This window comes from Peromyscus maniculatus, chromosome 8, assembly GCF_049852395.1.
Source record: "Peromyscus maniculatus bairdii isolate BWxNUB_F1_BW_parent chromosome 8, HU_Pman_BW_mat_3.1, whole genome shotgun sequence".
In the NCBI taxonomy this organism is placed as follows: Eukaryota; Metazoa; Chordata; class Mammalia; order Rodentia; family Cricetidae; genus Peromyscus; species Peromyscus maniculatus.
This window is the reverse complement of record NC_134859.1, coordinates 89,848,322-89,863,223: the sequence shown is the minus strand read 5'-3', so window position 1 is coordinate 89,863,223 and position 14,902 is coordinate 89,848,322. Positions and strand designations below refer to the sequence as shown.

The window sequence follows — 14,902 nt, the reverse complement described above, 5'->3', positions numbered from 1 at the left end:
GACTGATTGGCCCCTGAGAACACAGACTTTTGTGACAATCATCTTTGAATTTTCATTCTTGCAACAATGTCACGTGACTGTATTCAGTAAGTATCCAGTGAAGGAAGCAGTTGGACTAAGGCCTCTGCAGTTTAGGTACAGTGGACCCAAGTAATTCATTTCAGGCCAGAGATGGAATTCTGCAGTAAGACGAAGCATTTGGTGATTCTGCTGGTAGGGTTCTGTCCCCTGGTTAGGTTCTCTCTGGCTGTGTATAGTTTCATTATCTTTTTTTGTTTTTGTTTTGGGTTTCTTTTTCGAGACAGGGTCTCTCTGTGTAGTCCTGGAACTTGCTCTGTAGATCAGGCTGGCCTCGAACTCAGAGATCTGCCTGCCTCTACCTCCTGAGTGCTGAGATTAAAGTCATGTGCCACCACCGCCCGAGTTTCCTTATCTTTTAATCAAATATAAAAGCCTCTCCTTGCAGGGTTGTTGGGAAGATCGCAACAGATACTTCATGAAAACCTCTTAGAACAGTGCCTGACAGAGGACAAAATACATTCCTTGTGCTGGCTGGTGTCTGTCAACTTGACACATGCTAGAGTCATTTGGGAAGAGGGAAACTCAATTGAGAAAATGCCCCCTACAAGATTGGCCTGTAGGACATTTTCTTAGTTAGTGATTGACGGGGGGGGGGGGGGGGGGGGGGGGGGGACGGGACGGGGGGGGGGGGACGGGACGGGACGGGACGACGACGAACTATTGTGGGTGGTATCACTCCTGGGAAGGTGTCTCCTGGATGGTATAAGAAAGCGAGCTGAGCCAGGCGGTGGTGGCACACGCCCTTAATCCCAGCACTCGGGAGGCAGAGACAGGCGGATCTCTGTGAGTTCGAGGCCAGCCTGCTCTACAGAGCGAGATCCAGGGCAGGCTCCAAAACAACACAGAGAAACCCTGTCTCGAGAAAAAAAAAAAAAAAAAGCGAGCTGAGCAAAGCACGTGGAACAAACCACTAAGCAGTGCCCATGACTCCTGCTTCCAGGTTCCTGCCTTGAGTTCCTCAGTGATGGGAGTGTGACCCAAGAGTGGAAGCTGAAATAAATCCTTTTCTCCCCAAGCTGCTGTCAGTCACGGTGTCTTATCACAACAATGGAAACTGTAACTAAGGCACTCTTCAAAGATACTCAATGTGGAAATATGGGGGGCAATGAGTGCAAGCAATGACTCTTGAGGGTGCTAAGCAGTTCAACTGTTGAGCATCTACTGTGTGTCTCTGTACGGTGATGAGTCAGAGAACGTCTTCTGGAATGTGGGTTTTCAGGGAGGGAGCCTTGGCATGGTAACGACGGTGGTATTGGGGGCACAAGACTCGAGGGGCACCCTGGCTTCAGAACACCCCACAAGTGCTTGCCGAAGCGCTGGAATCCGTCGTGGTGGGCGCCAGTCCTCTGAGCTCTCCGTCCCGTGGCTGACCATGACACTGAATCTGATCGTTGCCAACTATAACCAGTCCGTTAAAAACTCACCTGCCGGAGCTCCGGGAGGACCACGCGGCCACGGGTAAACCAAGAGCCTCATTGGCCGGCGCACACCCTCCCGGATCTCCGTCCCAGCCCGGCGCGCAGGGGTGGAGGCTGCCTCTCCAGGCATGCGCGCTGGGCCGGTGGCGCGGCCCGTCAGGCACTGCGGTAGGCGCCTCCGGGTCCGGCAGGACCCTGTCCCCAGCATGGCGGCGCCCAGCGAAGTGGCGGCGGCAGTGCTCGGTGAAGGCGATGGCGCGGGCTTTGGATCCTGGCTGGACGGACGGTTGGAGGCGCTGGGAGTGGACCGGGCCGTTTATGGCGCTTACATCCTTGGTGTCCTACAGGAGGAGGAGGAGGAAGAGAAGCTGGACGCCCTGCAGGGTATCCTCTCTGCTTTCCTGGTGAGTAGAGGGGTCCGGACACATTCCATCAGTCTCACGGAGACGTCTGGGAACCCCTGCCGCACTTCACGTCTCTCTCCTCCTGGTGCCGGCACGAAGTCTTAGTGGGTTTATCGGGAAGAAGCCTGCTCTGAGGGGGAAGGGGGTTGCTGCTCCCCAGACAGATTTTGGGAAGCCTGAAGGTTGCAGGTGCATAGAGAGGAGTGGGATCCCCGTGTTCCTGGCAACAAGGCTTCCTGGGGTGCCTTTGGATGTTCTCGATAGTGTTCTGAAGCCATTGAGATGTGTGAACGGCAGTTTGGTCATAAACGTGTAACAATTCCATTCCCATCAGTTTGCAGTGTTCAGAGGGGGAATAAAATGTTCTTGAGATGTCTGCCCATTAGGGGGGAATAGTCTTAGGGCTGTCCCACAACAAAAGCCAGTAGGAAGTTCCCTCTTGGCTCCTAGTTCAGAGATGAGTCTTCAAAAGGTAAGCTGGTGGTGAAGATCTTTTCATGGTAAGCAGTATTTGGAAATTCAGTAATTATTGATGGTGTTGGGTGGGGCGGTGTGATGAGACAGATTGGGAAAACAAGTAAGGTATTTAGCCTCTTAGAAGCAGGTTCATGGGCTGGGCGTAGTGGTGCACGCCTTTAATCCCAGCTCTCAGGAGGACGAGGCAGGCGATCTTTGTGGTCTGCGTAGTGAGTTCAGGACAGCCAGGGCACAGAGAAACCCTGTCTCGAAAACCTAAAAGCAGATTCATGCCACGTGTGCCATGGTGCATGTCTCTTGTCCCGGCTCTGGGGAGGACAGCAAGCTGGAGGCCAACTTTGGGCTTACAAAGTGAGGGCCTAGAAAAACAAAACAGGCAGAATCGCTAATTCAGAAATTTGTACTTTAAAGCTGTATTTATGTATCGCGTGACCAAGATGCCCACTTTTCTAATCTGATCATTTGTATGGAGTTCATCCCAGCTTTACCACTCCCAACAGAGACGTTAAGTAGATTGGATGCATAGATTAGATTCCCCTGCATGTGTTGGTTGTGACTCTCCTGCAGTCTTTCTTTTTAATATAATAATCAACTCCGTGGCTGGAGAGATGGCTCAGTGGTTAAGAGCACTTGACACTCTTACAAAGGGCTTGAGTTCCTTTACCAACACCCACCCACACAGTGGCTCACAATCATCTGTAATTCTAGTTTCAGAGGATCAGACGCCCTCTTCTGACCTCCATGGGTAGCAGGCATGCATGTGGTACACAGGCATACACATTCAGGCAAAACACATAAATACATAAAATAAAAATCTCATAAGTGAATAAATACAATCAGCTCAAAAGTAAAGTTTGCTGTGTCTTCACTAAGTACCATAGAACTCGATGTCCTCACACAAGGTTTAGGGGAGCTCTTGCTGCTATGAAAGTCTCCAGCTCCTCAAAGGCTTTGTTCTTTGATGTCTGTCACGATGATCAGGTTTGGAGAATGGGTTCATCTGTTGTCCTTAAAGCCAATATACAGGGCTGGAGAGATGGCTCAGCAGTTAAGAGGTCCTGAGTTCAATTCCCAGCAACCACATGGTGACTCACAACCATCCATAATGAGATCTGGTGCTCTCTTCTGGCACACAGGCATACATGCAGGCGGAACACTGTATACATAATAAATAAATCTTTTTAAAGAAGCCAATATTCAAGGACTACTAAGAATCAAAAGGTATGGTGAGCACAGATGTAAATATACATGTACATTTTTATAGACAGACAGAAGGCTTTTCCAGTCTAAAAATAATTATTGGATATGGGGCACATGCTAGAGACACACACTAGGGCTCAGTTCGTTGATGAGAACATGCTGGACATAGAACACTGCAGCTTTCCCCGCTCCCACTGGCAAGAAGCCTTGGTCTGTCTGTAAAGGGAAAAGAGCTAATGCAGCTTGGAGGTTCAGTGAGAACACAGCGTGGTAAGTTCTTTCCTTCGACCCTGAATTGCAGATTAGAAGAAGTAAGGATGAAAAGTGAGGATTTGGGGGTATTATTTGCAGTTGTGAGGTTTCTAAGGACTCTGGGAAGAGGTTGAGTTTCATACTTAGTATTTTCCCTGGTGACGGTAATGGAGTCTGTATCTATTGCTAAGGAGAAGCAAGTGCTTGTTCAGACTCTCGGTAGAAGAGGCCACGCTATCAAGACACATTAGGTTCTTAGCTGCCTCGTGTATAAACTACAGGAGACAGAAATCATTTTAAGGATGATTTCCCTGTCTGTCAAATTCACATGTCATGTTTAACTTTCTCATAGTTTTCTGAACCCCATTTATATGTGGTTTACTGTCCCTGGGAAGAACTGCCGGCGATTGTAGTGGGCAGGAGTCCTGTCATGAAGCAACCGAGAGCATCTCTACAGAGCATGTGGTCTCTGCAGAGGATATTTCAGAGTCATGGTTCTGTTTGACTGTAATGCCAAAGGCCCTTGACTTTTGCAGAAAGCTCATTCTTGGAGAAACAAAATGAATTCACTGTTAGGGATTAGGGAGTTTGTTAGTGAGAATTTGAGGTAAGATTCAAGGTAGTATACAATATAAGATGGTATAAATAAAAATATAAGATGGTATAAATAAAAATATAAGATGGTATAAATAAAAATATAAGATGGTATAAATAGCCTGGGGGGGGTGGTGGTGGTGGTGGTGGTGGTGGTGGTGGTGGTGGTGGTGGTGGTGGTGGTGTACGCCTTTAATCCCAGTGCTCAGGAGGTAGAGCCAGGCGGATCTCTGTGAGTTTGAGGCCAGCCTGGTCTATAGAGCGAGATCCAGGACAGGCACCAAAACTACAAGAGAAACCCTGTCTCCAAAAAACAAAACAAAACAAAACAAAAAAAAAAACAAAAAATAAGTGAAGCCTGAGGAGGGTTACCCTAAGTCAGCGGCAGGGCAGAGTGGGCACTCTGGACCCAGCAGGTGTGAGTTCTGGGATTACTCAGATGAGAAGCACACTCTGCTGTGGCCTAGGCCCTCCAGGGTTTCTTCTCTTTTCCAGAGGGGAGAGCGGTGTTCTGCACATGCCTTTCTTGGCTAGCTGTTATTTTTGAAGGCTTTTTAGGAAATTAACTAGTGTGCTTTTCTAACTAGGAAGAAGATTCTCTCCTTGATATCTGTAAGGAAATTGTGGAACGATGGTCAGAAACACAAAATGTCACCACCAAAGTAAAAAAAGAAGGTAGAGTTGGCCTTTCTTTTTGAAAAACATTTATTCTTCTATGTAAGCTGTGGTGTGTGTGTGTGTGTGTGTGTGTGTGTGTGTGTGTGTGTGTGTGTGTAGTATGCATGTGTGTACGTAGCGTGCATCTGTGTGTAGTGTGTATGTAGTGTGAGTGTGTAGTATGCATGTTGTATGTGTGCATGCGTGCATTCGTGAATGTTCCTGAGGTGTATTAGGGTCAGGTCAACTTTCAGGATTTGGATCTGTCTTTCCACCTTGTGGTCCATAGGGATCAAGTTCAGGCCATGAGGATGGTGGAGAGTGCCTCTACTCACTGAGCTTCTCCCTGGTCTCAGTTACTGTTTCAGGTTCAACCTCCAGGGCTTTTTCCTGTACAGCTGTTAGGGAGCGAGAGTTTCATTTTCTCCTTTGGGTACTCACTCGCCCTAAGATGATTTGCATCAGCTCACTTTAAGATTTTACTAACCATGGATTTCCTTTTGTGTCTTTCTAGTCTACTACCCTGACCACAGTCATGTTCATTGTGGTGTAGGTGTGTGTTTCTTTGAAACAAAGTCTCATTGTATATAGCCTAGGCTTGCCTGGAACTTTTTATTTTCCCGGAGTTGTGGACCGAACCCAGGGCTTGCTAGGCAAGCACTCTACCACTGAGCTAAATCCCCAACCCCTTTTTCTGGTTTTTGAGACGGGGTTTATCTGTGTGTGTAGCCCTAGCTGTCCTGGAACTCTCTGTAGACCAGGCTGGCCTCGAACTCAGAGATCTGCCTACCTCTGCCTCCTGAGTGCTAAGACCAAAGGCGACCGCCAGTACCGCCCGGCCTGCCTGGGCCTCTCTGTAGCCCCTGCTCCCCTTGAATTCCTGACCCTTGGCCTCAGCCCCACCCCCACCCCCATGCGCTGCAGGTGTGCATCACAACACCTGCATCATCGTTGTTTGTGCTTTGCTGCCATCCTGTGCCCCTAGTAGAGTTGCATCACACACACAGGGGCAGCGATTGTCTTCTAAACTCACGTTGACAACAGTCCGGAAGGCAGGAGCCTTCGCCCACTGAGCTGTGTCACCAGCTCAGCCGCCTCTCACGGTCTCATCGCAGAGCATAATTATGGTAGAGGTTCTGCTCCATTTGGCTGAATCCTACCCGCCCCGCCCCCCCCCCCCCCCAACATGAGAGAGGAATGCGCTTGTCTGTGAATTAGGATGGTGAATTAGCTAGAGAAAACTCAAAACAAAGAAGTCAAACTTGTGAAGAATCTAACCTAAACTAGACATTATTGAGGCAGGCAGATCGCCATGAGTTCAAGGCCAGCCTGGTCTTCAGAGCAAGTTCTAGGACAGCCAGGACTACATAGAAAAACCCTATCTCGGGGAAAAAAAAGTATACACTGTTAGTTCTGTCTTGAGTATGCAATAGAATCACATGATTTACTGGGTTTGGGGCACAGGCATTTGTATTTGTTTGTCTTTGGTTTGTTTTGCTGGAATTAAAGGCATGGAATTAAAGGCTGGGGAGATGGCTCAGTGGTTAAGAGCACTGGCTGGTCCTCCAGAGGACCCAGGTTCAATTCCCAGCACCCACATGTCAGCTCACAACTGTCTGTAACTCCAGTTCCAGGGGATCTGGCACCCTCATACAGACATACATGCAGGCAAAACCACCAATGCACATGAAATAAGTAATTTTTTAAGGTCATGGAATTAAAAACTGTCTTTTTAAGATCAACTTTTTTATTTTAATGTGTATTTGTTTGTGTGTGGGTTTGTGCATGTAAGTGGAGGTGCTCACAGAGGCGTTGGATCTCCTCAAGCTGCAGTTACAGGTTGCTGTGAGACACCCTCTGTGGGTGATAGGAACTGAACTGAGGTCCTTTGCGAGAAGTCTGTGCTTTCAAACACTGAGCCATCTTTAGCTGCGGTACTGGTGTTTTAAAAAAAGTTCCTCTAGAACAGTGAGATGGCCCAACAAGTGTAGCGCAAGCCTGGGGTCCCCAGTTCCATCCCTGGAACCCCCTAAAGGAGAGAGCTGACTCCAGCTCTCCTGAGTTGTCCTCTGGACTTCAGTGCACACACACACACACACATCCCAATAAGTAAACATAATCAAAACCATTTTTAGGAAGACTTAAAGCCTGCATAGCTTTACCTTGTCTCCCGGATGACTCCTGAGTCCTCGGGGACCAGCACTGACCAGGTGGGTTAGTGATTTGGGTCCTTGTTTTCACCTTCATGCTCTCCTTGTGTCCCCCCACCCCCTCCATCTGCCTGGCAGATGAGGTTCAGGCCATCGCCACCTTGATTGAGAAGCAGGCACAGATCGTGGTGAAGCCCAGGATGGTTTCTGAAGAGGAGAGGCAGAGGAAAGCCGCCCTGCTGGCCCAGTATGCTGATGTGACAGACGAAGAGGAATATCCTTTTTAGAGGCTCAGCACCATTTCCCAAGGCTCAGGCTAGGAATGTTGGACAGTCTACACGCCCCCCAAGAAGTTGCAATCCCTCTCTCTAGCTTCCTTTTCTCCTTCAAAATGACAGTGATCCTGGGCCTTTGTGGATTTAAGAAATGATGTCAGGCCAGGCAATGTCAGCGCAGGCCTTTAATCCTAGCACTCTGGAGGCAGAGGCAGGTGGATCTCTGAGTTTGAGGCTAGCCTGGTCTACACAGTGAGTTCCAGGACAGCCAGAGCTACACAAAGAAACCCTGTGTTGAAAAACAAAAAACAAAACAACAACAACAAAAATGATGTTAAAATAGTTGACATGGGACTTAAATCTTCAACACATAATTGGTATACTCCAGAACAGTTCAGTGTGAAACAAATAATGCCTTTAATGGACTGTTGATGCTATTTCGAGAATAAGAAATTGCTGTGATCCTTGTACTTGTGTGACACTGTATCACTTACTTTTCTTACTGCTATCACCAAATACAAAGGAGAAATGAGAGGATGGTTATTTGGCTTACAGTTTGAACTGACCCCCTCCATCATGGCGGGTAAGGCATGGCGGCAGAGCAGGCGCCCACTGCTCACATTGCATCCACAGTCAGGAGGCGGAGAGGAATCAGCTGCTGTCAACCGGCCTTCCCTTTTGTTCATCCAGACTGCAGCCCAAGGAAGGGTTGCCTCCCATATTCAGGCTTAACCCATCTAGAAACTCTATCACAGACATCCCAGAGGTTTGTGTCCATGGTGACTCCAAGTCCCATCAAGCCGACAGTCGAGGTGAACATCATGAATACTTTTATACACGGTGTAGTACCATACTTCCTCTCTTCTGTAAATAATTTTTTTTTTTTTTTTTTTGGTTTTTCGAGATAGGGTTTCTCTGTGTAGCTTTGCACCTTTCCTGGAACTCACTCTGTAGACCAGGCTGGCCTCGAATTCAGAGATCTGCCTCCTGAGGGCTGGGACTAAAGGCGTGCGCCGCCGCCGCCGCCGCCGCCACCACCACCACCCCCCGGCTAGAAGTGGATCTTAGAGAAGCTTGAGGCATTTCCCCTAAATTAACATTTTCAGAAATGAGTCTCCTGGGTTTACCGTCACACCCATGACCCTGTCCTCACTGCATTCAGCTTGCTTCTCCTAACCATGTCTACTGACTGTTTTTCAAACTCAATTTGAGATGTGTGTGTGGCCTTTTTTCCACCTGGTTTTCCTTAACGTCACTCACCGACACAGATGAGAAAGACGACCCGGGTGCTTCGACAGCAAACGCCGGTTCTGACAAATGTATCCTTCTCTTTGTCCATCCCTTGTTCTCCAAGGCCCTTCTAGAAATCAGTTGTCATTTTGCTCTCACTGCTCTAGGTTCCCTCTTATCTCCAAGGATGTCATGTCATGCCAGTACTGGGAGCCCATGCCTAACATAGCCTGGATAGTCAGCTTAGCATACACCACCCAAAGAAAACAAGTTGACACATACTTGGTGCTAGCCTCCAACTTGCTAGGGTGACTTTGAATTCCTAATCTGCCTCCACTTCCAAGTGCTGTGATTAAAAGCATGTGCCACCCCTAACGAAGGGGGTGGGGAGTTTTGTTCTACTTGTTTGTTTGTTTGTTGTTTGGGAGACAGAATCTTAATGATGTAGTCCTGGCTTGCCTGGAAATCTCTGTATATAGACCAGGCTTGCCTGGACCTCAGAGATCTGCCTGCCTCTGTCTCTTGAGTGCTAGGCTTAAAGGAATGCACTACCACACCTGGCTGGTTGCTTTTTGATTTTGATTTTTGAAACAGGGTTTCTCTATGTAGTCCTGAATGATCTGGAACTTGTTCTGTAGACCAGGCTGGCCGTGAACTCTCAAAGATTGCCTGCCTCTGCCTCCCCGAGTGCTGGAATTAAAGTCATGGGCCACCACACTGGACTTCACCTGGTTTGGTTTTTTGTTTTTTAGAGAGAGGGTTTCTCTGTGTAGCTTTGGAGCCTGCCCTGGAACTCACTCTGTAGTCCAGGCTGGCCTCGAACTCACAGAGATCTGCCTGGCTCTGCCTCCCGAGTACCGGGATTAAAGGTGTGCGCCACCGCCACCCAGCTGGTTTTTGTTTTTTAAAACAACAGTCTCTTTTAGCCCAGGATAAACTTAAAATGGCTATATTGGAGGCTGTCCTTGAATTGCCTTTATCTCCTGTAAGGCATGAGCCACCACACCCAGCTAGAAGGATGCCTAAGAGAAAATAAAAAGTTCTAATCCTTGGAACTCTGATTTACCCAGGACTAGGAAAATTAAAATGTTAAAGTTTTATCTTTATTCTCAAAACCTTGTAATTGCAAAGAGAATACAGATACTAAATGCTTGAAGCTGAAAATACAATCAGTATTGAAATGTGTGTTGAGGAAAGTCTCCACTAACAGGTTACTCTGAGATATTCCTAAGAAGGTAAATCTAGAAATTCACCTCCTAGGTGAGGGCTTATAGTGGGTTATCAGTATCTCAGGACTTCAGTTTTGGTGTGAGGGATTGACCCCAGGGCCTTGGGTATGCTTAGGTAAGTGCTGTGTTGCCGAGCTCTCTCCTCGGCCTGAAACTCATTTATTTTCTAGCCTAATGTAGAAAAAAGTCACATTTCAAGAATGTAGAGGAGATTGCCTGATACATTTTACCTTTTAGTGCCTGTGTGCATATATGTACCATGTGTGTGCTGATGCCCCAGAGGCCAGAAGAGAGAGATCAGATCCCCCAGAACTGGAGTTACAGAGGGTTGTGAGCCACTATGTCGATTCTGGGAATTGAACTCCAGTCCTCTGGAATAGCAGCCAGTGCTCTTAACTGCTGAGCCATCTCTCCAGCCCCTGATATTTTATTTTTAAAGGTGAAAGAAATAAGGAATAAAGTTTTTGACTGTTTTCTAATTTTTGTTAAACTTATGTCTTATAAGTTCAGTGTTGACAAAATAACATTGCTTTTCACTTAAACGCTAGTCTAGAAAAAAAAGCCCAAATTAACAAAATTCAATAAGAATAAACCTTAATTACTTGAAAGCATTTTAATAGTGCCAAGTGCATAAGCATTTTTTCTGCCACAGTGATGTTCTCTTTATTGACTTAACCTAGACTCAGCCCAGCATTCTATAGAATACTGTTTGGACTTAGTTTGGAGCAAGATTTTACTTTTTTAATTGGATCGACTTTATATATAAGTATAAACTTTATTTGTACTTTTTTGGATGTCCTTGTTAATGAAATTCATTTTTATAAAATATTTCAAAGTTCAGGTTTAGTTGTCCAAATGAGGTTTTTTATTGTTTTTGGAGACAGTTTCTGTGTGTGTGTGTGTGTGTGTGTGTGTGTGTGTGTGTGTGTGTGTGTGTGTGTGTGTGTAGCAAAACACTCATACATTAAAAAAAAAATCTTTGGAGTGCCGGGATTAAAAGTTTGTACCACCACTGCCCAGCCCAAATGAGATTTTTTTTCTTTTAATCCAAGGAACATTTTAGGTCTGTACTTGTAATTTTAGGAGTTCCCATCAGACCAATGATTCTTTTTTTTTTTTTTTTAATATGTTTTGCTGCACACACGCACGCACGCACGCACGCACGCACGCGCGCGCGCACGCCTAATGTCTGGTGCCCCCAGAGGCCAGAAGAGGGCACTGGATCCCCTGGAACTAGAGTTCTGCATGGGAGTGAGCCATTGTCTGGAACTCAGCCTCTGCTAGAGCAAGTTTTATGACCACTGAGCAGCCAGCCATCTCTCTAGCCCAAACCAAAGACCCTTTCTTCATCCTAGGAGCCTTAGAGTGCATTTAGGGTTCAGTGTGTGGAGAAGGGGCATCAAGACTGAGGAATGTGTACTCGATCTCTTAACTCTCTAGTAGCTCTCTTCCGAAACACCAATGTGGAAGATGTTCTCAACGCTCGGAAATTGGAGCGAGACTCACTTCGGGATGAGTCCCAAAGGAAGAAGGAACAGGACAAGCTGCAGAGGGAGAAGGACAAACTAGCCAAGCAGGAGCGCAAGGAGAAGGAGAGGAAAAGGACCCAGAAGGGGGAACGCAAGCGATAACCTCGGCCCACTCCCTTCCTCCCGCCCATGAACTGATTGTGCGTCTGTGTATTTAAGAGAACTGAGACTAATGCATTTCCCCAAATTTCCTAAGGCTTTCCCCCTTTGTTTACATGTTCAAAAGGAAAAATCACAATCACTTGTAACAAAATGTGCCATGTTTTGGTGGTGTGAGCAATCAATTATAGTTAGTATCTTTACCAAAGATCTGGAATTAGGGTAACTTTTCTGTTTTAGTACTGAAATCCTGTGTTCTTCTGGCTTGTTTTTTTTAAAAAAGGTCTTCCCTCACTTTGTATAATTAGCCAGATTCAGAAAGCTAACATCCTGAAGGAAACATGACCATTCCTTCTGAGATTTAAAAAAAAAAAAAAAGAAGAAGTATAAATTGCTCCCTTGGCAATATTTGCCTCAAAATGTAGTGGTTTTTGCTTTGAAACAGGGTTTCTTTCATTCTGTAGTCTAGGCTGGCCTTGAACTCGGTGCAGTGTCCTTGGCTAAGTTTCTCAGCCTTAGGATTATGAGCATAAACGGCTACACCTAACTTGTAGTAGCAGTGTTTTATGACTGAAGTAGCTAATGAAGAGCCCTACATAAATCCAGGTTTTATAAGGCATCACATTAGGAAAGCGCAAGATGGCATTTGGGGTGTGATAGATCCAGTCTTTTTTTTTAATGTGTCAGCTTGGGCTCAAGCTGCGGTTGTGTTGAGTGTCCACTTAGCATAAAAGGCCCTGGGGTCGATCCCCAGCAGTGAAGGAGAACTTAACCTATGGAGAGTCAAGTGTCTTTTAAAATAGAGAGCTACATACTTTTCCTGTAGTCTGTGACCTTAAGGAGGATATGTCAGTTTGGGGTATAAGGTTATCATTGTTAGCAAGATAAATCATGAGTTCCCTTGAATCCCCTTTTGATTTTAATCTTGATTTATTCTGCAGGCATGTCCAACCTTTTGACAGTGTGACATGACTTTTTTTAAAACTCGAAAAAAAAATCATGTTTTAAAAGTAAGTTTATGATTTTGTGTTAGACTGGATTTACGCTATCCTAGGCCACAGGTTGGACACACCTGCAACATGAGTATTAAGACCTAATAATTCCTGGTTTAGAGAAACTGAAGGAATTACTTTTTTAGAGAAAAACACTGGAAATTTTGCTAACACAGATACTTAAGTGTGTATATAGTTGGTGGTTAACAAACTTACGGAATGAGTGAGTGGAGTCAAGGGTGAGCAGAAACTCCAGTTCTGCCTCTCTACAGCCACGTCCAGTTGTAAATACAGTCCTTCTGTACTTGACTTTGGGCAACAGCTATCAAAAGCCTCAAGAGAACAATTTCTCTGACAAGATACAATAGATATTTTATACCAGGGGTTAGAAGACTACCACTCACAGGCCATGTTTGGCCCAGTCTTTTTTTGTATGGGGCAAACTAAAATGGTTTTTTACATTTTTAAAAGGTTATAAAAGAAAGACTTTCATGATTGAGACCATATGTGGCCTATAAAACCTAATATTTACTAGTATTTGGAGAAAGTCTTCTGACTTGTTTTTGTATAATTAGCTACCTTTGTGCAGAAGCAAAAAAAAAAAAAAAAACATGGTTAAGGAGATAATGCTGCCTCTTTATCCTACAACCATGACATTGTAAAAATAACCACCTTTTTCTTTTTTTAAATAAACTTTATTTAAGTCAGTGTTGTCTGCCTTGTTTTTTCTGGCTGCTGATGGGAAGGTATGTGTGGCTAGTCCCTTGGGAATGGTCTTTATTGTCTGGTCAGCCCTGTAAGATATACCCTGTGGGGCTGGAGAGATGGCTCAGAGGTTAAGAGCACTGGCTATTGTTGCAGAGGTCATGAGTTCAATTTCCAGCAACCACATGGTGGCTCACAACCATCTGTAAAGAGATCTGGTGCCCTCTTCTGGCATGCTGGCAGAACACTGTCTACATAATAAATAAATCTTAAAAAAAAAAAAAAGATATACTCTGCAAGTGAAATGTCTTCTCTCTTAAATTTGTTTCCAAGTTTCCTGTGAAGGAAAGATTAGCTCAGAGGATTGTTTTTTGGAGCTTGAGTAAGTTGGCTTTGAAATTTATGTGATGGAAGCAGTGAGCCACAGCTCTGAAGAGTATATTCGAGAACCTGTTTTAATTTAGTAATTCTTATTTTAGGACCTCCTTCTCACCTTGATTTTGGCTTCTGAAGGATTCAAGATTATATCCATCCCTTAAGGTATTTGTTTCAATTCGCTAGTTTTTTGTTTGTTTTTGAGGAGGCCTAGGCTGCCTCCTGCTTTGTAACCTAGGTTTCCCTTGAATTCCTGACCTTGCTTCAGCTTTCCAACTGCAGGGATTATAGGCATGTGTCATGGGACTCTATGTTATAGTGTACATCCAACTAATGCTTAAATAAAAAACAATCAGCTCATTGGGCTTTGGTTAGGTTATTCACTTAAGATACTATTTTTTGTTTTTTTTTAATTATATTTTTTTAACATAAAAACAGGTTATAATTTAAAAGTCTAGGGTTATTTTAAACAGTAAAATATTTTCTCTGTAGAAAATAGTATAATTGATAACATTTCCCAATAAGCCCTTTTAAGACAAATGATAGCTGGATTATACATATAAATATTGATTAGATTCTGGGATACAGAAGAAACCTATCTTCATATGTTCAGAGAGCTATGTTTTACTTAAGTTGTGTGAGATTCCTATTCATCTTCCCCTTCACTGATTTATGGCAGACATTTTTCTATAGGCTACTCCATAATCTAAAAAGATTTTAGCCTCCCCTCCTGAAAGTACCAGCATTTTCTTTCATCAGCTTGATATGGTACAGATTCTTATCCTAATAGTGAAATGTTTCACTAAAGCATGCCCAGTGATTGGGTGTTTGTATTTGTTTTTCAAGACAGAGTTTGTTGGAGTAGCCCTGACCTAGCTCTGTAGACCAGGCTGGCTTCAAACTCACAGAAATCCACCTGCCTCTGCCTCCCAAGTGCTGGGATTAAAGGCCACCACAGCCCAGCTAAAAATTAAATTCTTATTTTTATGTGTATGGGTGTTTTGTCTGCATGTGTGCATGTAGTGCCACTGGAAGCCAGAAGAGGGCATGGGATCCCCAGGGACTGGAGGGACTGGTGGTTGTCAGCCACCTTGTGGGTGCTGGAAATCAAACCTGGAATCAAGTCCTCTGAAGAGCAGCCAGTGATCTGAACTCCAGCCATCAATGGAATTTTCATTATAATATTAATTCCTCCAAAACTTTTGTAACCACTTAGTGAAATGGAAGGGGTAATG

General features: G+C 45.1%; 1 protein-coding gene across 2 annotated transcripts; it reads left to right on the top strand.

Moving 5' to 3' along the window:
- Window positions 1–1,638: 1,638 nt before the first annotated feature.
- Ccdc43 (coiled-coil domain containing 43) lies at window positions 1,639–11,979 on the top strand. 2 transcript variants are annotated; one of them, XM_006970583.4, is made up of 5 exons: window positions 1,639–1,903; window positions 5,014–5,101; window positions 7,372–7,507; window positions 8,769–8,827; window positions 11,411–11,979. In XM_006970583.4, the coding sequence occupies exons 1-5, from the start codon at window positions 1,706–1,708 to the stop codon at window positions 11,596–11,598; spliced, it is 669 nt and encodes a 222-aa protein (XP_006970645.1). In that variant the 5' UTR covers window positions 1,639–1,705; the 3' UTR covers window positions 11,599–11,979. The 2 variants fall into 2 exon arrangements, with proteins under 2 accessions (XP_006970645.1, XP_076399563.1); XM_076543448.1 differs by having other exon boundaries at window positions 1,654–1,903; window positions 7,372–7,508; window positions 8,776–8,827.
- Window positions 11,980–14,902: the final 2,923 nt, after the last annotated feature.